Source organism: Dromaius novaehollandiae, chromosome 21 (genome assembly GCF_036370855.1).
Source record: "Dromaius novaehollandiae isolate bDroNov1 chromosome 21, bDroNov1.hap1, whole genome shotgun sequence".
Classification (NCBI taxonomy): Eukaryota; Metazoa; Chordata; class Aves; order Casuariiformes; family Dromaiidae; genus Dromaius; species Dromaius novaehollandiae.
In genome coordinates, this window is record NC_088118.1 from 5,613,401 (window position 1) to 5,636,582 (window position 23,182).

The window sequence follows — 23,182 nt, forward strand, 5'->3', positions numbered from 1 at the left end:
CGGCGCGGAGCGCTGACAGCGGCCGGGCGCCTCCGGGGGCGCCTGCGGCGGCGGGGAGCCCCGCGGCCCCGCGCTCACCGCCGGGGCAGGGGCGGGGGGGGCCGCAATGCGGCAGGGACGCCGGCGCTGGGAAGGGGGCCGGGGAGCGCGGCGGGGAGGGGCGGGGCGGGGGGAGCGGCGGCGGCGGCGGCGCGGCGCTGGAGCGAGCCCGCGGCGGGCAAGGCGGGCGGACGCGCGCGGCCCCGTGGCCCCCCACGCGCGAGCGCTCGCGCCGTCCCGGGCCGCGGCGCAGCAACGCGCATGCGCCGGCCGGCCGGCCCCCCGGGGCCGCGGCGCGCGCCCCGCCCCCGCCCTCCCCCGGCGCGACACGCAGGCGCCGCCCGCCCCCTGCCGCCTCGCCTTCCGGTCGGCGCCTCGCGCAGGCGCGCCGAGGGCCCACGGCCCCGCCGCTTCCGGGAGATGGGCGGGCGCCGCGCGGGGATTGGCTGGGGCTGGCGCGGGCGCGCGATTGGCTGGTTCGAAGGCGACGGCGGCGGCAGCAGGATGGTGGCGGCGGCGGAGGTGTCGCGCGCGCTGGAGGGGTGGCGGTTGCGTGACGTCAGCACAGGTGAGGGGCCGGGGTCTCCGCCGCGTCCGTTAACGGCCGGGGGGGCCGGTGGGCGGGGCAGCCTCGCCCGCGCGGAGAGCCCCCCCCCCCACCGGCAGAGCCGTGCCCCGCACGGGGCCAGGCCTCGCCCGGGCTCTGCCTCAGCGCCGCCACCGCGGTGGCCTTTCCCGGGGGTGGGGGGTGCCCAGAGGCGCTGGCGGCGGCGGCTGCACAGCTGGGCACAGGCCTTTTATCGGGGGAGGTTTCGGGGCGGCGCTGAGGTACCTTCTTCCCTCGGGCTGTCACGTGTCCCGGTAGCAGCATGGTCCGAGCGCTCGTACAGGGCAGGAGAGCTCTTGGGCAGGACTTGTCAGGCCTGGAAGCTTAAGGAGAAGGTTGGGTAGAAACCGAGGGCAGTTGCGGGAACCGATGCGTACTCACATCTGTGTCTCAAGGTAGTGTATTCCCAGAAGTGGCATTCGCCTTCCTTCGGTGTGCAGTATAACTGGTAGTTATCGTGCTTGATGGCAGTACTGTAACTATAATTTTGTAATTTCTACTTTAAGGGTTTTTTTTAAGAATAGATTGGGATGAGGGAGGGACATGGATAAGTGAGTACCAGTTGTCCTTGTTGTAGGTGTTTATAAACTAAAAATCCACCTACATAGAAATGGTTGCCTGTGGTATGTTCTTTTCAAAGAGAATTTGTTTTGTGTTCCTGGGTCTTGTCTTTCCTTTGGTAACTTGTGTGATTTTCTAAAGGAAAAAATGGAGACAGGGAGAAGAAAACAAAGTCTCAGCACATTTGACAAGTACCTCCATCAGGCAAATCTTGTCTCCTTCCTAGTCCTGTATAGCTTGTTATGAAGTTTTATGGAGAACATGTGTTGTGTATATATTTGCACACTCTCTGTGTGTATGTGGGCATGGACATATGTATTTGCCTCTGTGTTTTATATATATATATATATATATATACACACACGTACATATGTATGTGTGTATATGCATGCACGCAAACACATTTTTAGAGTGATATGCATGAGAATTTAAGGAGCAGCTTTCTGACATTTTGATAAATATAGCCCAGAGTGTCTTAAACCCCACTTATCTGAGATCCAGAGGTAACGATGGTTGAGACATGCGTGCATGTTCTCTTCTGTTGTCCTCCTTACAGGTATGGTAGCAACTAGCGGTGGGGAGGCACTTGCACCTTAAATTGTTAGTGCTTGTCTGTGAGGGCCTGACGTTTCTGCTTTAGTTGTCATATTCCATGTTTATTTTCAAGTATCCTTTGGAATGAAAGTATTTAAGAAACTTAGCATGTGATATTTATGAGTTGTTTTTCTCTTAGCCTGGGTGAACACAGTCTGGGATCTAGATTTCACAGAGACTGAACCTCTGGATTCCAGGATAGAAGAGGGGATCACAGAGGAGGGACTTGATGCTTTCACCTGGCTATACCAGTCTCTCTCACCTTTTGCTGCTGAGGCCCGTGAGAATACAGAAGTAAGGCCAGTTACTGGGATATGTTCTGCTTAACAAAGATTCAAGTCCTGTGCTTTTCTATTATTCATGTTTATCCTGTCTTGAATTTTAAATATTTTTTTCTTAGTGTGAGTATCTAAGACTGCATAAAAAATTCCTGTCTGGCATATATGCCAGAATGCTTCTGAGAGAAACTGTTCCTAAGTTGAAAAAAAAAAAAGTATGTGTGTGTGTGTGTGTGTGTGTGTGTATACATATATATATATATATATACACACACATATATAATTTATCAATAAATACGAGTAGGGGGTTGGTCACCGCGGCAGCTGTTGAAAATGTGAATAGAAATCTCTTGCCACAGTATAGTTCACAAGAACCTTTTAAGTACACCGTGAGAAAGCATCTCATAACCTTATCAACTGGAATTCACTATCCTCCACCTGTGCATTTGAACGTATGGAAGTAAATCTGTGAACAGTTTTGGTTACTCCAAGGCATTTTATTCAGTGGACATGGGCGGTGGGGGGGAAGACAGCTGTTTTGTAGGTAAAATATTTTTCTTGCATAACAGCTCTTGATGTTCTTTTTAACTAAGGTCTTTCTCAAGCAGGTACCCTTGTAAAGAATATGTGCATGTTATTACTGAATTTCTTACTATTACTCATGTATTTTGCCTCAGAGTATCTGGACCTTGTTTGCTGAAAACAACCTTTCTCATAATGCTCTTGTGGCCGTGCTGCACCACTTTGTCCATGTGGGCCAGGATAAAAGAGCTAATGCACAGCAGCGGGTTTATGCTCTTCAGGCTGCTGGGTTGTACTTCTTACTGCTTGAAATTCCAGGTGAGTGAAAGGATGTGCTGTTCTATTATTGGGTGAAACGTTGCTCAGGCAAAATCAGCACTCTGTCACTTGCAAGAATTCCCAGTGGAACAACTGATGGCTTTTGAACTGTTCTCGTGATCTCCCTGAAAACCTTGGGGATCAGGCTCAGCTGCGGTGTCAAGGGCTGAACAGCTGTTCTGATCTGATAGTGGCTTTGTGTCCTGTCACGAAGCGGTTTGATGGTCTCAGTCCAGGTCTGCGTTGCTATGCATCTTCCTAGTAATGTGTCTAGTTTTGTGACAAGGCTGACAGGAGAGTCTGAACATCACATGGAGGTGGAACCACGCGTATCCCACTGGGTTGACAACGAGGCACAACTGTGGGAGAAGCTTATTCTGTCAAAACTTGTGCAGTTCCTGCTCTGTAACTAGAGAGGACTTAGCTGTGCAGTGCTTTTGGCAGGCTGATTTGTGCAAACAAAATTATCTGTTTATAATGACAGGCAGTTGGAATTTTATAGCAGGTTAATTCATGGAAGTATCGTTTTGTGTTCAAGACTGATGTGCACTCTACTTAAAAGTTTTGCTGATCTTTGTTGCGTTAGAAGGGGACAATCAGCTGGTGATCCTACTGGAGAATGTCTTTGCCGATTCCAGGCGCCGATGCAGTCTGGCTTTGCTGAAACAATTTTTTTTCATCTCCCAAACTTTCTTAGGTTCCCAGGACAATGCCTTTGTCCTGGCCATCTCTCTAGCTGTAAAAACAAATGGAAGAGATGGCCAGATGGCTTCATACTCTCTGTGTATTTTGTCTGGAAGATGACTGTGAATGTTTTCTCTTCTCGGCAGGCAGTGTAGCTAACCAGATGTTCCATCAAGTGATGTTTGATAAATGTCTTCAAACGCTAATAAAAAGCTGGCCTCAAGAACCAAATCTGATGAGGAAAAGGAAAAAGGCTGATGCTCAAAGCTCTCAGGCCAATGCAAGAAGAAATAGAAAGAAAGGAAAACCAAGTGGAAAGGAGAACTCCAATGTAAGATGTTTGTGTAGTTTCTGCAGATATAAATATCTGTTAATAAGCAAATCATTGGCAAGCGATTTCACTTCTAGATCTATGTCATAGTTTTCCTCTTTTTCAGCCCTTTTCCTTCAACCTTTTATTCAGCAGTCAAGCTGTGCTCTTGATCCTTTGCCTATTAGGAATTTCAGAGGTCTGATGATTCAATGTTAGCTGCATTTCCCTGACTGCTGACTAATAGGAAAAATAAAGCTTATTTTTCTGTGGCATATTGTTAGAAAGCTCGGTAGCAGAGAGGGAAACTAATTTGTCTCAGCTTCTTTAAGAGACCTGCAGGTTAGTAAGTGACAGGCTTGCAAACGGTATTTGAGTTTCCTTGCTAACTTACTGATGGGAGGTTAAGGGCTAAATGCTGTGGTTAGCTATATTCAGCTGCTACTTCTGACATTTATATGATTTTCTTTATGGAACTGGGAATTACCGATCCAAAATCCTGAGAGAACATTGGTGCTTGCAGGGTCATTACAAGCAAGGAAAAAGGGAATAGGTGCAATGGGAATTACTTGAGATGAATCTCTAGGTGTCAGATGAAAATTCAGATAGTTGTCTTCAATTCTGATCGACTTTGTCCTTCAAAACCTTCAAAACAAGAATAAGCTGTGTGGAAGTTCTTTATATTCTACCCAACTTTCATCCTTTCATCTTTTTTTTTTCTTTTTTCATCTGTTTTCTGTCACTACTAAATGCGTTTAAGTAATCTGAAAGAAAACATTTAGAATTTTGGATGTGAAATCCTATAGGATCTAGCCTAAGAACTCTGTGAAGCACCGAGAGAGACGTGCAAAACAGGTCGGTCACTGCAGTGGGACAGGATGGTTCTGTTTGTTTTCTACCAATATAGATGGAAGGGATTTTTGGAGAGGAGGAAGAAGAGGAGGAGGAGGATCATGAAGAGGTTTACTTTTCAACTCAAGATCGTCTTCAAGTTCGCAAGTCAGTCTTCCTTCTGCTGAAAAACTTTTTAAGACTTCTACCTAAGTTCTCCCTGAAAGAAAAACCTCAGTGTGTGCAGAACTGCCTGCAGGTAACAATATTCTGGACTCGAGGAAGACTGTGTCCCCAAACACAAATTTTTGGTCCATACAGAACACTGCAGCCACAGCCACAGAAGTGATTGCAGTCCTGCCTTTCATAAAACAGTCCACTGAGTAGACTGTGCTCTGTGTACCTCTTGGCATGGGGTGCCTGCTCCAAGTCTGTGCATTTTATAGTAAAGAGTTAGTCCAGGGACTGAGAAGGCATGCTGACCCGTAGCTTATTTTATAGTGAGTCTGGGACCTCCACTGCTTTAGAAAGAGTGAGTCCTGTTCAGTTCCTGGAAAGAACAATTGTAAACATCTAATTGTAGGAAGAGCCGGCGGGGGGGGTTGGGATCAGAAGCGGATGGCAGTGCACCAGTGACAGTTTTGGCTCAAAGAGCTGAGTTCCGGAAGGAGGCAAATGTTCAAATAGCCCTTATGCTTAGCATTTGCTGGCTAGTGGCCAGCTGGGCAGTTTGTGTTTTGTTCTGAGGTGCTTAACCCTCACAGTAACCGGGGGAAGAACCATGATATCAAACCTGTGGGCTTTGGGGGGTCTGCTTCAGTTGAGGTACTGTGGTTTCAAAGTTAAGAGAGCCTGAGGTTCTCTTGGAGTCTGATTCTCAAGCATCCAAGCAGACCTGCGTGTCCTCCCCGTGTGTGAATTAGCTAAACTTGGCTTTCTTTCCTTGCAGATCTTTGTGGAAATGACAAGCTTTGAGCCAGCGGTACATGAGTTCGAGTTTCCAGCAACAATGTGAGCTATTAATTCTTAATGTTTAGACAGTGCTTTGAAGAGGTAAAGCACTCAATGCTTGTATTGCTATTATGCTGTTTATATCAAAATGAAAGGAGTGATTTCTTTCACTGAAGATAATTAGAAAATTTCCCACCTAGCTGACAGCAAACAACGTTTAGTAAATATTGAATGATGTGTTCCAGTTAATGAGCACGTTTAGTTGTAATAGGTGCAGTAAATGTTTCTCTGATGAGAGATGAAGGCATCTGTTTGCCTTCTTTTGCTTAGGAGTGTTAATCAAGCAAAGTACATCCCCGAGCTGGCCTACTATGGACTGCGATTACTGTGTTCTCCTCTACATGGTACAGAAGATAAGGTAAAAGTTGGACCAAGTCTTGAAAATCCTCACTGCTGTATTGAAAAGGAGTAGTCGTTTCTTTCCTCCTTTGCGTGTTGTTTTTACTTGCACATTTTTTACTTTTTACACTGCTTCTGCACTAACTTTGTTCATGTGTTTGCTGCTTCAGAGGCAAGATGCTTTTTTTCACCTGCTTCTTATTAGCTTTGACTTGTGTGATGGTGCATTTCATGTGCATTATGTTCTGTCCTTTAGTGACTCTTTTGACCAATGAATTCAGAACAGAGGGATAGCTACAGTGACATTAGACCTCTGCATCTTAAAAGGGAGGATTCCAGGTTACTGCCTTTGCCTGGAATTTTCTTGCTTCTGGCTAGGTGGAGCTCCAGCACTGTTTGGTAGTGTGCTGTGGCTTTGGATAGTGCAGCAGTGATGCATGGTGGGAACCGGCGAAGTGTTATGCGCAGAAGGTGGTAAGCAAAGCTGATGCTAATTCACGGAACATTTTGCCGTGATGGAGCATCCGGTTCTACCAGAAATCTGTCTGCAGCTTTACATCTTTATTTCATCAAATGGCTGAGCATGCTGTGTCATCTCCTACCTATCTCTGTGCCACTCCTATAGATGGAGCTTTTGAACTTTGGGTGTGACTGTGCTGCTGTGAATGCAAATCTGTGTAAACACACATGAACTAGTTTTGAGCTAGCAAGCCAGGGTACTGGCAGCTGTCTAGTCAGGGAAGCCTGGAGCTCAGTACTCATTAAGCTGATATGTGCCTGAGTATCTGTCCTGCTTTCCAGGAGGAACTGCAGCCTTAGACCTCTGTGTTTCAAACTACTTGGTTTCCCAGTGCAGCACAAACTTTTCGGAAGTGTTTACTCTTGTAGTGCTGCGAAGCGCTAGTATCTCCCCTTTTCAGACCTGTGTAATCTTTCCTGTCTCTCCTGTTTGACTTCTCAGAGAATGTCAGGATAATGAGGCATGCTGGGGTCCCAAAAGTACGGCAAGGGGAAAAGCCTCAAAGTTCAAGTGCATGTGGCAGTAAAAACATGCTTTTAATTTAAGGTGTTTTCTGTGCAAAAAAAAATGATGAATTTCCTCAAATTCTGAATGTTTCTGGTGATTTGAAGTCTACTGCTTTGGAGGTGATCTGTTGTTATCAGGAAGTCATTCTTGGGCCTTACTGGATTTGTAGGAGATCATCACGTCTAGGAAAGGTGTTAGGTGTATAAATGGTTCCCTTTTGAATTATTCTGCTAGGAGCCGTATTTTGCCAGGTGATATTATTTGGATCTAAGTTTTTTTTTGGTTCAGAATTATTTCATGAACTGAGTCAGAATGTTTACCTATCTGCTCCAATTGCTACTGAAAATAAACCTGAAGATAACCTTTTCCTTACAGATTCTCCGTCGTGTCTTCCAACGAATCCTCAATGTCATTCTTATGCTGGAAGGTGGACGCGGTTCCAGACGCACAGTCCTTGCAATCACATCACCCGTGATCAGCGCCAGGAATCAGGCTATAAAATTCATCAGGTGAAGTACAGAGTTCTGGCACTACCCTTCCTGGGTATGTCTGCTCTTCCTTCTGGCATACCTTTGCTTTACTGTTAGTTGATAAAGGGATGGGAATAACTGGGACTGACTTTGAAGTTGTTCATGCAGCTGAGGTTTAATTTCAATTTCTATAATTGTAATTTACAGTACTTGCTGGGGGAGGGGGAAGAAGGTGATGTTTGACAGAAAAGTGGCAGTGAGTGGAGAGGACGTACCTTCTCCAGTATTTTGCTTTGTGTCAGTTTTTTGGATTTTGTAGTTTTCTACAAAGTATTGCGAAGGAGATACTGTATGAATGTGGAGCTCATTTCTCCTTAATTCTTTGCTTTCTCTTGATTAAAGACGTGTTTTGCCTATGTTTATTTTTCCCCCTACATGGGGAGCCATGTTGTTGGGAAGTGTAGCTTGTGCAGAGGTCCTTAGATGACATTTGATAAGTAAACTGAAAATTAAGAAGCTTTTCATGTTGCCCTTCCGCTTGTAGAAAGATATTGGAAGAAATATTTCATGCCTGCAAAGCCAGGTTAACGCAGAGAGTGAGTAGATCCGTCCTCTGACTATGTTCTGTCGCGCTAGCACTTGTGACTCTGGAATGTGGCTTTCAGCATGTATCTTCAAAAGCAACGTCTTTGACTTGAGTTTTGCGCTATTACAGAATCAACCTTATAAATGTTCCCTTCTTATTCTTCTGTGCAGTTCTGTGGTAGAGGAGCTGAAAGAAGTTGCTTTTCCTGTACTTCGAATATTACTGCAACACATTTGTACCAAGGTATGCTAAATTTTGGTGCATCTTACTTGGAAGAACTTATCTGTGGATACATTGCAGTACCTGTAATAGTTGGGAAATCTGTTTTCACAATGTTTTGTAAGGAACAAAAAGATTTTCATTATTTGAAAAATCTCATGACAGTCTGATGATGTTTTGCGTTGATCTTTACCAGAGTTTTCAGACCTCTTGAAAAGAGTTTCATATCCTAAGATATGAATACTGGTGGTGTACACTTTCCCTTCCATTCACAATTGCTTTTAGCCTGCTTCTGAACTTTCCAAAATTTTGAGCGTATCTGAAGTTGCTATTAACACTGTTTTAGTCGAGGGAAATAAGGATTGTATGAACTCTTTGCCCGACTAACTGTCTGAAGACTGCCATGTAGAAACACTGCCTCTGGGTTTAATCTAAACTCCACCTTTGCCTTGCGAACTTGCTGTGTGCCGGTGGGTGAGTGCTGAAGCAGTGGCTGAAGAAGTTGTGATTCTCCTCCCAGCGCTTGGTGAATGTGACCGTGTCATCTCATTAAATAAACAAATATTTATCTTGAGCACTCAAATGCCTTTTTGGCTTTTAGAGCAGAGCATTGGAATATTATAATTTGCAAGCTCAAAGGCGCTTGTTTTTCAGGTCCCAGATAAGGCTGATTATCGCACATATGCTGCACAGGCCTTGGTGAATTTGCTGAATAAACTCCCTTGTATAGAGTTTGCTGACTTCATTGCCTGGCTTTATAAATACTCACACAATGCCAAAGTAAGTACATCTCCTTCATGTTCCAGAATTCAGGTACAGCAGTATTTTGAAGATGAAGAGTTCAGTATTAACACTGAATAGCACTGTTGTTATCGCCTATACCTTAAGGCACAAACTGAGTATGCAGTTCACGTGACTTTGCTTTCATTAAGAGAGCACCTTGTGTACTTTTTCTTCTGAACAGATTTCCTACAGAGTGTTTGCCCTTGATGTAGCTTTAGCTTTGTTGGATGTGCCGGAGAGGAAATTGGATAGCTCCTTGTCCCTGGACCATGAGAAGTTTCTAAAGCATAAGTTTTTAGTACAGGTCATGGTGTTTGGCCGGTGTTCCGACAAAGCACCCGCGGTTCGTAGCAAAGCTTTAAGCAGTTTTGCACACTGTCTGGAAATGAAAGCTTCTACTACCTTGGAAAGTATACAGGACTTACTACAAAGCTGTAAGTATGGTGGATAAATTAGGTATTTTAAAATATTTCTTGAATTTTCTGGGGAATAATTATTGGGAGATAGTAGAACTGATTCTCCGGAGCTTAAAAATCAGCACGTGGTGCCCCTGTGTACTTCGCTCTAAAGGGAAGTAATAAATGAGTCTTGTTACTCGTGAAGTCTTATATTTGGAGGGATTTTCTGTTCTAAATTGATTCCTCCCAGAGATGGTCATTTGGTCATTTAGAGAAAAACTTCATTCTTGCCTGACAGTCGATTAAATCTTGAGTTGCCTTTTGCCTCTGCTGAGTTGCATTTTTCATGACTGGCATGCTGAAGTCCCTCAGGTGTGGTAAAGGCCAGATGGCACAATTCAGAAGTGTGAATATAGCACCCTACAGTTAGATTACTTTTCTGAGAATATTTGGAATGACAGACTATCCTAAATGAAAGTACTACATTTAAATTCTTTTCTTTTTTATTTCCTTTTGGCAGCCTCTGACCATGCAGTCTTGGAAGCAAACACAAACACTGCGAGTATGATGGTCGACGCAGAAGGTATAGAGTCATTCTTTCATAATAAGTCTTAGGCTTTTCTTGACATGCTGTTTTTTAAAAATACATATATTTATAAAGTTTAGTGAATGCCCAAAGTGCTCCATTTAGCAATGAACCATATTGCTGAGTGAACATGTGCCATTTTTATTCTTAAACTTATAACGTTTCTTTCAGGTCTGTCCAACCATCCACTGAAGACCCTACCAACTTTCAAAACTATTGAGTTGACAGACAGCAGTGATAGTGCTGTGCTTGATGGTATGTCAAAATTATGCTAGCTTTTTTAGATAGCTTTTCAGAAGTTCAATTGAAATCAGATTTTCTGAAGTGTATTCGTTGTCCATTTTTCAAAGAAAGTGGAGAGATCTTTCTGTAGAGGTGTTAAAAACCACTTGCGGGTGATAAAGAGAGTGGAATTGCCAGCCGTAAAGAAGTACTCTTTCCACTTATGTCTGAAAAATAAATTTAATCTTGAAATACTGATGTTCATTTCCACTAATGTGGTAGCAACACTTGTTGAAAAGCAGGTAATTTATTTCTTTCCGAAAAGGATGGTAATTGATGTTGGGATATAATACTTGCAGCTCCATAAATTTAAGGGTAATTAAATCTCCTCTTGCTTCAGTGCACAAAGAGCTAATATATTTTCACTACATAAAACAGAGCACCTTTGACTAGCACTGTTATGTAGCGAAGAATTAACTTCTCTGCAGCATCAGGTATTGGCTGGAATTGAAAGCAGAGTATGAGGTTAAATGGACTGCTGCAGAATGGCAACCTGCTAGTCTCAATTTGTTGATAGCATGAAATCAGCATGTAAGTTGGCTCTTCTGGCCGTTATGTTCCCCCTTTGAATCCTTTTCTTTCTTTTCCTCTTCCATGGAAAAGCTTTTCTTTCTAACCTCTGCCATTATCTTTGCTCTCAGTCCTTGCTGTTCACCTCTCTTGAACTGCTGACAATTCAATTCATTGCTTAGTTCACATCCTGCATTTGTGTTTTTGTTACATGTCTCATGCTGCTCTTCACATGGGATCTCTCTCCCTATCTCCATGAGCCAGGCTCCTGTCTTCTCTATTCAAAGCTTTCTTTTAAAACATTTCACTGATAAATTTTGTTAATCTGCTCCCTCAGATAGAAATGTCCTCCAGGCCACTTATGGTATTGTGTATTCCCTGTTTAGTTGCAGACTCCTTGTGGCAGAGGATATCTGGTTTTGTATCTGATACCCAGCTGAGCATACAGTTGGCACTTGGCTAAACGAATTGAGAAGGGAATTGGATGAAAAAGGACTGTCTGGGGCTCCAGAGGATAGCTGAAATACAGGGCTCTGTGAGCCAGTCAAGGTGCATTAGCAAAGCTGTCTGGCACGCATTTGTGTTTGGCTTGTGCCTGGGCTAATTTTGCACTTTTATGAAGACCAAACAGCTCATATTTCAGATGCAAAATAAATCTTAGCTGAGGGTAAGCAGAATGTGCTAAATGCATGTGGGCAAAGAAGAGAAGGGTAGGGATAGTATGCAGAGTGAAATATGTGCTGCAGAATATGCAGTACCCAACAGTGTATGCACATTATGTTCCCTTGCTAGTTCTCGGCTTCTTAGAACTCAGTATTTCTTCCTATGTCCCTGTGAGTAAAATCAATGCCAACTGGCAAAGTGTGATTGTTTTAGCAGATTTGGTCACCTTCACAAGAGCTGGACTATTTTCATGGCAAAATCTTGCAATGAAAACATTCTGTGCTTTTTTTGTCAAGCTTTTTTCAGGAGGAAGGTGAGATTGTAGTTAGCTGCCCATTAAGGAAACACTAATCACACAGATCAAAGTCCCTTTGCTTCCTCTGGTCAAAATCTATCTTCAGACTGCTTTTGATTAGTCCCCTGTGACTAATCGTATTTCTTAATGGCAGCACAGTGGATCTTCAGATGAATATCTATAAGCAACAGATCTCTAAATTTAGCATATATTTGGGAAGTCTTAGTTAGTATTGGCAGAATTATAAGAAGGATTATAGAAGCCTTGGAAACAATGGTAAAATGGTTGAAATTGCCAGCTTGTCAACAGTCTTTTTGAATGATTTGAAAGCTAAGAAAAAGTTGATTGTGGCTTTGTGTATTCAGCTATGTGTCAGTTAATAAGCCGTCCTCTTGATTAAGTATTTTTCCCAAGAATGTACAGCAGTACATATGAATATGGCTGCAGAAAGTAAAATTTTAGGCCGAACTTTCCATACGTGGCAGGAGAAGCGTTCTGTTACCCATGTGGGCCCTCGGGTTCTTCTCTGTAGGTGCCATTCTGCAACCCCAAGGAAATTCAGTCAGTTTGTAAGTGGGAATAGTTTCCCCTCTGTAAAATACAGAAGTGCATATATTAATACTTGGTGCTGTGTGGAGGTGTGAGGCATAACTCACAGAAGATCATAGTCATTCTAAGCTCTTTGCATAAAAGTTTGTTGACCTATCTTGGGTCTGTGCTGGATCCATTTGTTTGTGGGCTGTCCTCAAAGTATTCTTCCCACAGATGGCAAGGTTATATGTGCTATGGACTTTTGTTGGAGCTGTGCATGATTCATTTGATGAGGCTTTCAAACTTTGATGGTAGCCTAACGTCTTATGCAGAAAAATAAATGGGCTGGAAATTACAGATTATTTCTTTTTGCTGTATCAAATGTATCAAATGACTTGGTATGTCACTTTCTTTTCTGATATGTCGTAAGATACATTTTCAAATGGAAAAATTAAAAAAAAAAAAATTCCATTTGTTTGTGTCTCATTCTGGATTGTTTGGGGCTTTTTGTCAGGCTTTGATCAGTCCTGCCCTCTCACTCCCTGAAAGTCTCTGGCAACAAGAGCTGCTCAGCAGAGTGCAGAGCTATGCCTCTCCCCGCTGCTGTACAGTGTTCATTGTGTAAGCCCAGCAAAATGATGTTTTAGGCAGTCTATTATAATTTCTTTTCCATTGTGGATTTGGATAGGAAAAGAGATCATGGCCATGCTGAGACTGAGAGCAGGGGATGAGAAGACCAATGTGAGGAAATCTGCTCTCCAGGTATATTTTTTTGACTGCTTCTTTGCTTGGCGTGATTACCAAGGGTGGCATTAAATTAAATAGTTAGGCCATAGTACTGTAGTGAAGTGTGTGTAAGTATGCCCACCTGTAGCTTCTGGCTGTTCCTTGCAGAGTACAAACAGGCCTTAAAAAGGTTTTGTTTGCGAGTTCTTGATAAGTGAATAATACAAGTATGATGATTAAAACCTTTTTTAGTACTGTTGCTGGCATTCCTGTATTCCATCATTCAGAAAGAGAGCCTCTTTTCTCAATAGGCATTTAAATTAAGCAGCTTCCTTATAAACTCAAGCGTATTAGCTGCTTCGTTTGTTTTGACCTCATTAACAAAGACACTAGGTTGTATCCAGCCTTTATTTGAGGAATGTATTGCTCTGCTTGTTGCTCAGTTCTTTTAATGAAGTCATTAGCTTTAAAAGATGCATTGTTTAATGGAAGTGTCATTGTTTTAGAAAGTGTATGTCTGCTGTTGACTGCCTTTCTTTGTGTTAGTCGTGTTTCCCCCAGATTTTTCCCTCAGTTTTCACACTGATTTGAATTTCTCAGCTTATGGTTTTATACCTTTTTGTTGCAAGGCTTTTGGATTTTTTTTTTCCGCTTCCTTCTTACCGGGTAAAAGACCTAGTTTATATAAAAGACATCAGTTTCAAGGAGAAAATGTCAAGTTGACTTTGTATGAAGCACCATTACAAAATCTGAATGGAAAGATGCTCTCTGTTCTGTTCTAGGTCTCTGGTTGTGTCCAGTTCTTACAAATTGTTACTGTCACGTTTCACTGTCAGTGAGATAAGTTAATCCCTAGCTAAGGTTGGTAGGGAGTGGGTTGTATATTTGAATTGCTGCCAAATCCTCATGACCGGTATATCCGACAAAGTTATCCTGGCATTTGACTTCCAGGTTTTTATGAGCATCCTGAAACACAATGTGATTCCTTGTACTCCAGAAGACTTGTCTACCCTTCAAGATCGTTGCCGGGACCCTGCTATTACTGTACGGAAACAGGCCTTGCAGTCTGTGACGGAGCTGCTTGTGGTGAGGAAAAGTAGCACAAATTCTTATCCAGACCTGAGATGGGCAAAGTGTGGGTTAAAAGAAGGAAGAAACAGACAAATCTGGTACATGTCAGTTGTTCATTCATCCAGATTCTTTTTATGACTGTGTTTTAAGTTTTTTATTACCTTTTGACTTGGAAGTCATGACTCATTCTCACATAAACTTGTGATTTATGTAGGATGCTTCCAACTGCTGGATACATTTATTTTCCTGGCTGTTGGTTTGTGTGTCATGGAGAAAATGTTTATGTTGTTGGCCTTATCAAGTTTAAAAAAAAATCTGAATCACTTTACTGAGATGTAATGTGTAGATGGTATCACTGCAATATTTTTCCTGCTTTTCTATTTATTCACAAAGGGTTAGTAACTTAGAGCATGAGGTTTATATTAATCACAACTCCCTGTTTTTAGTGTTAAATCATCTGCTGTACAGCTTTATTCAGACACTTATAATTATTTATAGGATTGCAAAACAAAGTATCACGGAACTTCAGCAGGAATACCAGGGAGCTCGATCACAGATGTGATCGGCACCTCGGGGCATCAAGGAGATCCGAGCCCCCTTGTTCCGTATGCTGCCTTATTATAGTGCTAGTTAAGCAGTATGTTCTTTTATTAAAATTTATTTTTAAAGCTGGCAGATGATTCTGAAGGTTTCTAGGCCTTTGTTGATCTTATCCATACATACAGGACTTAAAAATATTTCTAATACAAAGTCGGTTTCTCTCAGTCTCAGCACGATAATGTTCTGGTACGGAAGGCCTGGTTAAGTGGAGTGGTGCCTGTTGTGATGGACACGGAAAGTTCTGTCCAAGAAAAGGCCTTGGATTGTCTTGATCAGCTCTTGTTGCAACATATAAAGCATTATAATAAATTCAGTAGTGAAGATGAAAAGCAGATTCTAGCGTGGGAGCTCCTTACCCTCTTGACTTCAGAAAGCCAGGAGCTGTGGTAAGTACTTCCCCCGCCTCTACCCCCTCTATTATCAGTGAAAGAGAGTTTGGATTCTGCTAGCGTATCGGTAACAGCTCTCTTGTCCAGTGTGTCAGATGGTTTTTATTGCCTTTATTATGTTAGCATTCATGGAAAAAATCTAGCTTTTTTTTTTTCCTAATCCTGTTAGAATATGCAGTTTTTCCTTTACAGTAGGAAATTGCCTATCAATTGGAGGACTAAGATACAAGTGTGAGGTTATACTCTCAGCTTCCCCGTTTACTGTGTGACCACAGACTGTTAAGTATCATAATTTACGTATTGTTTAAGTGCATGTGCTGTCTATTGCACAAAGACAGGAAACTAAGTGTATTGACTTTTTTAAGCTATTTCAGTTCCCTACTTGAAACAGACAATGTAAGTTCATATTACTGGTCAGAGATGGAAACTGTCATGTTGTGAGCTGCTTGTGTTGCTCTGCCATTTCCTAGGACCGATGAACTGCCAAGCGCATGCATGTTGGCAGTTGGTGAGAAGAGTGCAGTTTTTCTTTGCGTTGAGTATTTTTACTTGTTCTTCTTGTTACCTCTGTCCTCTCCCTGAATTCTAGTGTTCATACGCGGGAATGTCACATGGTGTTGTTGATGTGTTGATAGCAGCGCAAATATTTAAGTTAAATGGTGTTCTGATGCCCGAAGTAACAGAGTATATATAAAAAAAAGGAGAACATCTCCTTTTATTAATTCTGATGTACCATGCTACTTGTCTTATCACAAACAGTATTATTCTGCCTGTTGCAGGACGCTGTGGGAAGTAGCAAAAGAAAGGGGATGACACACGGTATGGCAAGGATGCAACATACGTTGGCTAAAGACCGTTGTATGTTTATTAGTCAACAAGGCATAGCTCAGAAGTAGAAAATGAGGTACTAGTTGTGCTGCGTTGCCAATCTGTGAAACTGTCAATGTTCTAATTTTGGCGATTTTATAACACAGTTTGCAGCTTCATAGCACCTTTACTTGATGACCTTAAAGTACCTAGCAGCCTGACAAATCTCAGAACTCTCTCAACATGAAGTAGGTAACTAGGGGTAAACAGATAAATGAGCAACTTGTGGTACCTTAACATCACTATATCCTGTCCCATCACAGATGTTAAATAAAAACTGCCAGAAAGTCTTCCTTAGAGATAGCTGAAATTACATTTTCTTGATTTGTGTTGGTGTCAGTTGGACTTTCTGTCTCAGTGGCATACAGCACTACATCCATGTCTGTTTGCCAGGTCTTTAAGTGCATCAGAGTTGTGAATTGGTAACTGAAAGAGAGTGGTAAATATTGGTGGTAGAAAATGTAGTGAAAATCCTGACTTCCTGTGAGGAGTGAGAATACAAAGTGTTAGCAGCTCTGTTATGTTGCGTGGTGTATCCCGGATAGAGATGTTGGATTTACTGGCGGACTCTAACAGGTATTTTTTTTACTGCTTGTTTAACTTACTTTTTCTTTTCTATCTTCCTTGTAGCCGTTATTTGAACAAAGCTTTTCAGATTTGGTCCAGGCAGAATAAATTCTCTTCCACCTTTATCAATAATGTAATGTCCCATGTGGAAACAGAGCACGCTGTACCAGCTTGGATGTTGCTTGCCAAGGTGGCAGGTTCTTCACCCAAACTGGATTATTCCAAGATCATTGAAGCCTGGGACAATATGAGCAGGTATATGTGTGCTTTGAATTCGATTCTGCAGGAAAGAGATGGGGATGAAGAAGGAGAACAAAGCACGTGAGTGCTTTCTGTCCTTCTCCAAGTAGAGTGCTGTTTAGCTGCTTAGATCACAGTCCTTCATCCAGGCTATGGGTGTTTCCAGCTAGGAGGCAAGTAATGGCCTGCAGATTTGTGCAGGAACCAACTGTTTCCCTAAGCTTTTTAAGTTTTCATCTGGTTTGACAGCTCTGTCTTGATAATGCATATCCTGGATGAAAGGATTTTTCTACTGTGCTTTAGTATTGTTTCTTAGCATTAATGTTAGTTTGTCCCCTCTGCTATTTTTCAGGCAGCAGAACACAAGCACTGATACTACGGGACACATCCTGTGTGTCATCGGTCATGTTGCAAAGCACCTCCCTAGGAGCACCCGTGAGAGGCTGATCGGTGAGTGGCCCTGAGAAACTGCAGAGGGGAAGGCAGGGCTCAGTTTTGCTTCCCAGCTTAACAGTGTTTTTCTTCTCCTTAAGCATTCAATTAGCTTAGAAAATGCTCATCCTAGGTGTGTGACCTCCTTTTCAGATAATATCAAGTGCTGGCTGAGGGAGTTGCAGTGTCCCCTGGAGGTGATTAGCCCAGCTGTAGAAGCTCTGCAGAAGCTCTGCCATGCGTATGCAGATGTCCCAGAGGAGGCACAGGTGTGACTTAAAATGAATCTTTTAAAATAGCTTGTTTCACACTTCTTTGGAGGGCTGTCTTTTTAAGGCAGCTCCCATCTCTAATCTGCAGGCTTTAGCTCGTTAAACAAAAAGGATCTGACTCGAGCAACTTGTATCTCTTCTGCTCAGCTCCCTTGGTATACTGCAGTTGTGCTGGAGACTATCCTGTAGCTAAGGATGGACTTTGTAAGAGATCTTTCTTCATGAGGACTTTTTTTGCAGCTGAAATACCCTGCGTTTGCCTTCTGTCAAAGCTCACGGTGTTCTTAAAGCAGACTCTTGCTGTGCCGTTTTGACGTTGGTTCTTCTTGGGATTGGTCCAGTTAGAAGCTATAAGCTTATAGTGTAAGCTCGGATTGTTCTGTATCAGAGCTGCTGTAGGTAGATTCACGTTTTCTGGCTGTCTTTTGTGGGCCCGAATGGGGAGTTAATAGAATACCGTTTGCACGTTTTTCTGCCCAGTTCCCCATTTGCTTTATGCCATATCTTTGTTTCACTTCTGCAGTTAGAAGGTAGGCTATCTGTTGCTGTTAAAATCTGTATCTCACCCTGAGCACAGTCAGAAAGAAGCCAGAACTGGTGTAAGTTTCCCTTGCTAATGAATTTTGCATACGGATGGGTTATATTTCTCTTTTTATATTGATGACAGCTATTTTGTAATAGGCATCCCAGTAAACTTCAGTAAATAGTCTGGAAGGCTGCACATTGTCTTTCAGGAGCCAAAGTGGATTGATGGGTTTTGTTGTATTTTTTTAAAATTGATGCTCAAAAAATCCCCACTGGTAGGCATAGTCGTTACAGTATGTTGACTTGCAACCAAATGCAGATGTACCTTTGTACTGATTACTTTAGTCTTTCTAACAGTGTAACTGCCATATATGTATGTATTTAGTTTCTTACTGTTAGGGGTTTTAGATGGTAAGAAAAAGATAAATGATGCTTTATTTTCATTCACTATCTGATAGAGGAGTAGCTTTCTTGGTTTTTTCCTCCTAGAATTCACATCATATTTTCATGTGAATGGAACTGCAATTTCCAAACAGCGCCTTAAAATTCATATAAACAATCTAAAATGTGTGGGATATACATGGAACAATTACCTAAAGGCTTTCTGTTTAAATCTGTCTGATTTCTATAATGAGGGAAACATAGGCCTGTGGATCATAACCAAACAGATTCTCCAAGGTGTTTTGGCACTTGCACGCATCCTTTCATGTGCAAGAAGAATTTTAAAGCTCTAAGGCGATGTTTGGTTGATGTCAGTAGGACCTCGTTCTTTTTGTGTGTGTGTGGGTTTTTTCTTTTTTTTTTTTTTCTTTTTTTTTTTTTTTAGCATAAAAACATTTTCAAACTAGGGATTCGTGTGTGGAGAGCTACTACAACTAAATTTGGTTTAATGGATAAAGCACTGAACTAATTTGGTTCCATTGTGGAACAGGAGCTGCTCAACCAGGTGTGTGGAGATATAGTATCCACCTGTGAAAGCTATATTTCAAATATAGTCCTCAAAAAGGATGGAGCAGAGCAGCTACAAGAAGATCTCTTGGTAAGTTTGGTACTCCTTCACAGATTGGTCAAAGAATGTGTGTGTTCTTGAAAGTGGTATTTCTTAAAGATCGTGCCCATAACTCTGTTATGCAGGAAAATACTGATGTGTGTGCCTTGTGTATGAACTGGTATGAAATCTGGTGTTTTTGGGCATGGGGGGATACAAGAGCTTTTTCCTGAGAAGTTGCTTTAGGGAGATGATGTCCCATGTATTTTTAATAAAATAACATGTTTTTTCTTTGCTTCTCCACTTTTCAGATTAGCTGTTTGGGAACAGCTGTAATATGCCTAGAATGCTTTGAGGATTATTTCAATATTATTAATGGGTGTGAGGGAGTTACAGTTTATTAAATGCACACTCAGGCTTCTGTTTCTAAGCTTCACCTTCTGTTCTCTAGCCGCTGTCCTCTTGAAAGGACTGAGGGAGTTTTAAGTTGTTTTTGGAGAAGTACCGTGCAGACTCCTGCTGATTTAATTGGCGGCTTAGCCATTGCCTTTTGACTGCAGTATCGCTTTTGTCTGTAGGTGAAACATCTCTTCATTTTGGGTGAGGCTGCACAGTTGTGTCCGGCCAAAGTGGAGAAACGCATCTTTCTTTTGATTCAGTCCATTCTGGCTTCTTCAATCAACGTGGACCAATGTGAGGCTCTTTACTCCCTTTAATTTTGCATTCACAGACAACACTTTCTATCCCAAAAGCATGTTTTCATTCCTGATCCATTGTTTCCTAGTGTCCAGTTCTCTAGATGGTGAGGAAATTCCAGCTTCTCAGCCGTTGTCCCAGTTCAGAGGATCAACCATGCCTCCAGTGGTCAGAGCTCATGCATTCATTACTCTGGGTAAGCACAGTCCTGCAGCAGAAATGCGTCCTCCTGTATCCGATTCCCACCCTTCTGTCTGTTCCCTGGTTAAAGTTCTATTCAAAAGCTGTGGCAGTTAAAACAGATAATGCATAGTGCTCAATATTCATATTGCTTCAATTTGGAGCTTTTAGTAATGCAAATATCTGTGGTAGCAAGATGCACAAACCATAAAAATGCTGCCATCTATGTGACTGTTTTTCAAGTTGGTTAATGCATTGTTTCTGTATAGGTATGCAAAGGAGCAATAGTTAGCCATGTCCTTCAGACTTGTACTGCCCTTCTGCTCTTAGAGTTGGTTGTTGTCTGGCTGAAGGATTATTTTGTTTGTAACAAGGTGCTCAACGCAGGGGAAAAAACTGGTGATTTTATGCACTTTAGAGCAGAATGGCTGTGCGTAGTTACTTGTCCGCCTTAGTAGGAGTAAAGAGCTTCTTTGTGATAGAAGCCTGGTCAGGTCTGCGTCTCCAGTATTATGAAGAGTGCTGAGTGAAACTTCTGTTTTTGTACTGCCTCTGTGATTATAAGCAAATCTCTTCTCACGCAGATGGATAGTATTGTTCTTTCCTTACCTGCTTTGGGAAGCTTAATACTTTTGTACAGAGCTCTGAAACAGCTTGAAAGAAGTAGTGTTAGAATGTAGGCTATCTTATTTTAAGTTGATTGAGCGATGCTCTTGGAGGTGAGTGTCTCCTTGCTATGCCTATGACAGCTTGGGCTCTTCCTTTTAGCTACTTTGAGCAATACCTTGTACACAGTAATAGTTCTCTGTGGAGGAGGCAATTTGCCATAGAGACCCACGCTATAGGTCTAAGAGTTTGGAAGGAACTCCTTGAAGTATGGTTCCTTTGGGAGATTGCTCATCAAGTTTCAGCACGTTTCTTTTTTATTCCCTTGTCTATTTTCTGCTTTCTCTCTTGGCTCATATTGGACTCAAAGGAGGCAGTAAGCTGGGCTGTGGTGATTAGGAACAGGAATACATTCACAGCACTGACAGTCTCATCCCTGTTTGACAGGTAAATTGTGTTTGCAGCATGAGGATCTGGCGAAGAAATGCATTGCAGCTCTAGCTCGAGAACTGGAGGTGTCAGATGATGTGGCCATTCGCAATAATGTTATCATTGTTATGTGCGATCTATGCGTCCGCTACACCACCATGGTGGACAGATACATTCCTAACATTTCCATGTGTCTGAAGGACCCAAATCCCTTCATCCGTAAGCAGACGCTGATCCTGCTTACCAACCTTCTGCAGGTAAATAGAAAGCATAAGCATGTATTTGGCAACCCACTTCAGTTACCTCTGTTGTGCTGAATACTGGCAACCTGACCAACAAGTGTATTGCTTGTAGCTTGTTTTTAGAGTATTGTTGCAATCTACTCTCATTCAAGAAGACTTTAAAACTATGTATTTTGTTACTATTCTTTCTTTTTCTTTTTTTTTTTTTTTTTTTTTTTTGGTAGCTAAGGAGGTTTCTCTTCGAATACAGTTGGGTAACCAAATTATTTTCATCTGATCCTCCTTGTTCTGTCTTTGTTTCTTTTGAATTCCCTTCCATATCATGCCTGTATGAGTGAATGTAACAAGTGCCACAGCGCTTTTTTCTCCCGCTGTCTCTGTTTATTGTTCTAGAGATGTAAACGTTGACAGGCAGAACGCATTTGCCCTCCAAGGTTCGTATGAACCCAACCAAGGCAGATTGCAGTGCATTTGGCTCTGAGAACAGTATCAAGGAGCACCTGTGCCTTGGCAATGGAGAACAGATTTTTCTGTTGATACCTGTGGTAAACCTGGATGCTTGGTGCTGTGGTATTTATACTGTTTAAAGCATCCTCCAGAACATTGTCATCTTGATGTTTATCTTGTGTGTCTCCTGGTGAAGTTGTATAGCTTGCTCATTTGTCTGATGTATTTTTTGCCAGGTTCCATCCGATATTACCCTGGCTACAATCTGAGTGTTCACACTAGGTTTTTTTCTGGTTCAGGCTGATATTTTATTTTCTACGTTTTCCTTGTAGGAGGAATTTGTGAAATGGAAAGACTGTCTGTTCTTCCGGTTTGTCAGTGTCTTGGTGGATCCAAATCCAGATATTGCCAGGTAAAATATTCATTCTATAAAACACTGAAGGAGCCAAAAGGTCAAAGATGTACTCAAAAGCAATCTCAGTCTTGCACCTTCAGCATGTGGGGAAAAATTTCAGTGAGACAGCAGACGACATTCCCATTAACCTCTTCACTTCTACAGTCATGCTTTAGGGTCTGAAGTGGTAGCAAAGGAGTGGTGAACTTCTTTCCAAGTCAATTGAAGGTCCCAAAGTAGCAAGCTGTGTGTTCCTGGCTGTTGTCGAAGCCTGCAGCTCTGCTCTATTTTTTTGACTCTCAAATATCCATGAGAAAAGGATTTTTGAAACAAGCCTTTATTAAATCTGCCTCCCTGTTTTCTAGTAGACTCTGTCCTGTGATGTTTTTGTTCTAGGAACAGGATTAAATGTTGTCTTTCTCCTGTGTGGCATGCCTCATTTTTGTAAGACTTATACCACATTTTATAGTACTTGAACATGTAAGAGGAGCTATGCACATTGGCCTAAAGTGCACATTTATAAAGTTTCTGTAGGTTTTGAAGTCTCAAACTATTCAATGTGATATGAGAAATGAGGGTAGGTCTCTGCAGTTCAATCCTGACACATTCGATCTGGATATAGAGAGTAGATGGTTGAAGGCCAGGCTGAATATTCTCAGCAATGCATATTTGATACTGTTAGTCTGCAAATGATAAGGGTTGAAGTGGGACAGGTTCCTCTGAGAAGGGTAGCAAGCAAGGAGGGACTGAATGCAGAAGAAGCTTAGGCACCTTGCTAGCGTTTCTACCTGCAACAGTCAAAATGAAGACTGGTGCTTCCAGGAGCATGAACCGAGCGTTGCGTACTAGTGCACACTCACACCTTTGTTTTCTTTGTATGGGTTTTTAATATGTAAAAATGTCTTTCCAGTAGATGGTGGCATTGCAACATCACATTCCCAGTGCTTTAACTGAGGAACATACTGCTATTCCATTGGGAGCCTTTTTCTTTGCATCTGCATTCAGTGAATGCATCCAGATAAAAACACTTTCTCCCAGGCTGGGATTAACTTCTAGCTCTTGCAGGT

The 23,182-nt window shown here is 42.3% G+C and overlaps 1 protein-coding gene across 2 annotated transcripts in view; it reads left to right on the forward strand.

Moving 5' to 3' along the window:
- The window catches only part of NCAPD3 (non-SMC condensin II complex subunit D3), a 32,525-nt gene that overhangs the window by 245 nt on the left and 9,098 nt on the right, over nt 1-23,182 (forward strand). The window contains exons 1-24 of one of the 2 annotated variants that reach the window (XM_026099215.2): nt 445-607; nt 1,941-2,095; nt 2,757-2,919; nt 3,750-3,934; nt 4,821-5,003; nt 5,694-5,755; nt 6,026-6,113; nt 7,497-7,630; nt 8,348-8,420; nt 9,051-9,176; nt 9,361-9,613; nt 10,098-10,160; nt 10,335-10,418; nt 13,133-13,206; nt 14,122-14,256; nt 15,007-15,227; nt 16,728-16,919; nt 17,257-17,354; nt 17,490-17,605; nt 19,065-19,172; nt 19,700-19,814; nt 19,906-20,013; nt 21,051-21,289; nt 22,054-22,133. In XM_026099215.2, the coding sequence (XP_025955000.2) occupies nt 460-607; nt 1,941-2,095; nt 2,757-2,919; nt 3,750-3,934; nt 4,821-5,003; nt 5,694-5,755; nt 6,026-6,113; nt 7,497-7,630; nt 8,348-8,420; nt 9,051-9,176; nt 9,361-9,613; nt 10,098-10,160; nt 10,335-10,418; nt 13,133-13,206; nt 14,122-14,256; nt 15,007-15,227; nt 16,728-16,919; nt 17,257-17,354; nt 17,490-17,605; nt 19,065-19,172; nt 19,700-19,814; nt 19,906-20,013; nt 21,051-21,289; nt 22,054-22,133 (3,203 nt within the window). In that variant the 5' untranslated portion in view covers nt 445-459. Of the gene's footprint in view, nt 1-444; nt 608-1,940; nt 2,096-2,756; nt 2,920-3,749; nt 3,935-4,820; nt 5,004-5,693; nt 5,756-6,025; nt 6,114-7,496; nt 7,631-8,347; nt 8,421-9,050; nt 9,177-9,360; nt 9,614-10,097; nt 10,161-10,334; nt 10,419-13,132; nt 13,207-14,121; nt 14,257-15,006; nt 15,228-16,727; nt 16,920-17,256; nt 17,355-17,489; nt 17,606-19,064; nt 19,173-19,699; nt 19,815-19,905; nt 20,014-21,050; nt 21,290-22,053; nt 22,134-23,182 lie in introns of those variants that run through there. The other variant, XM_064524295.1, reaches the window with a different exon arrangement.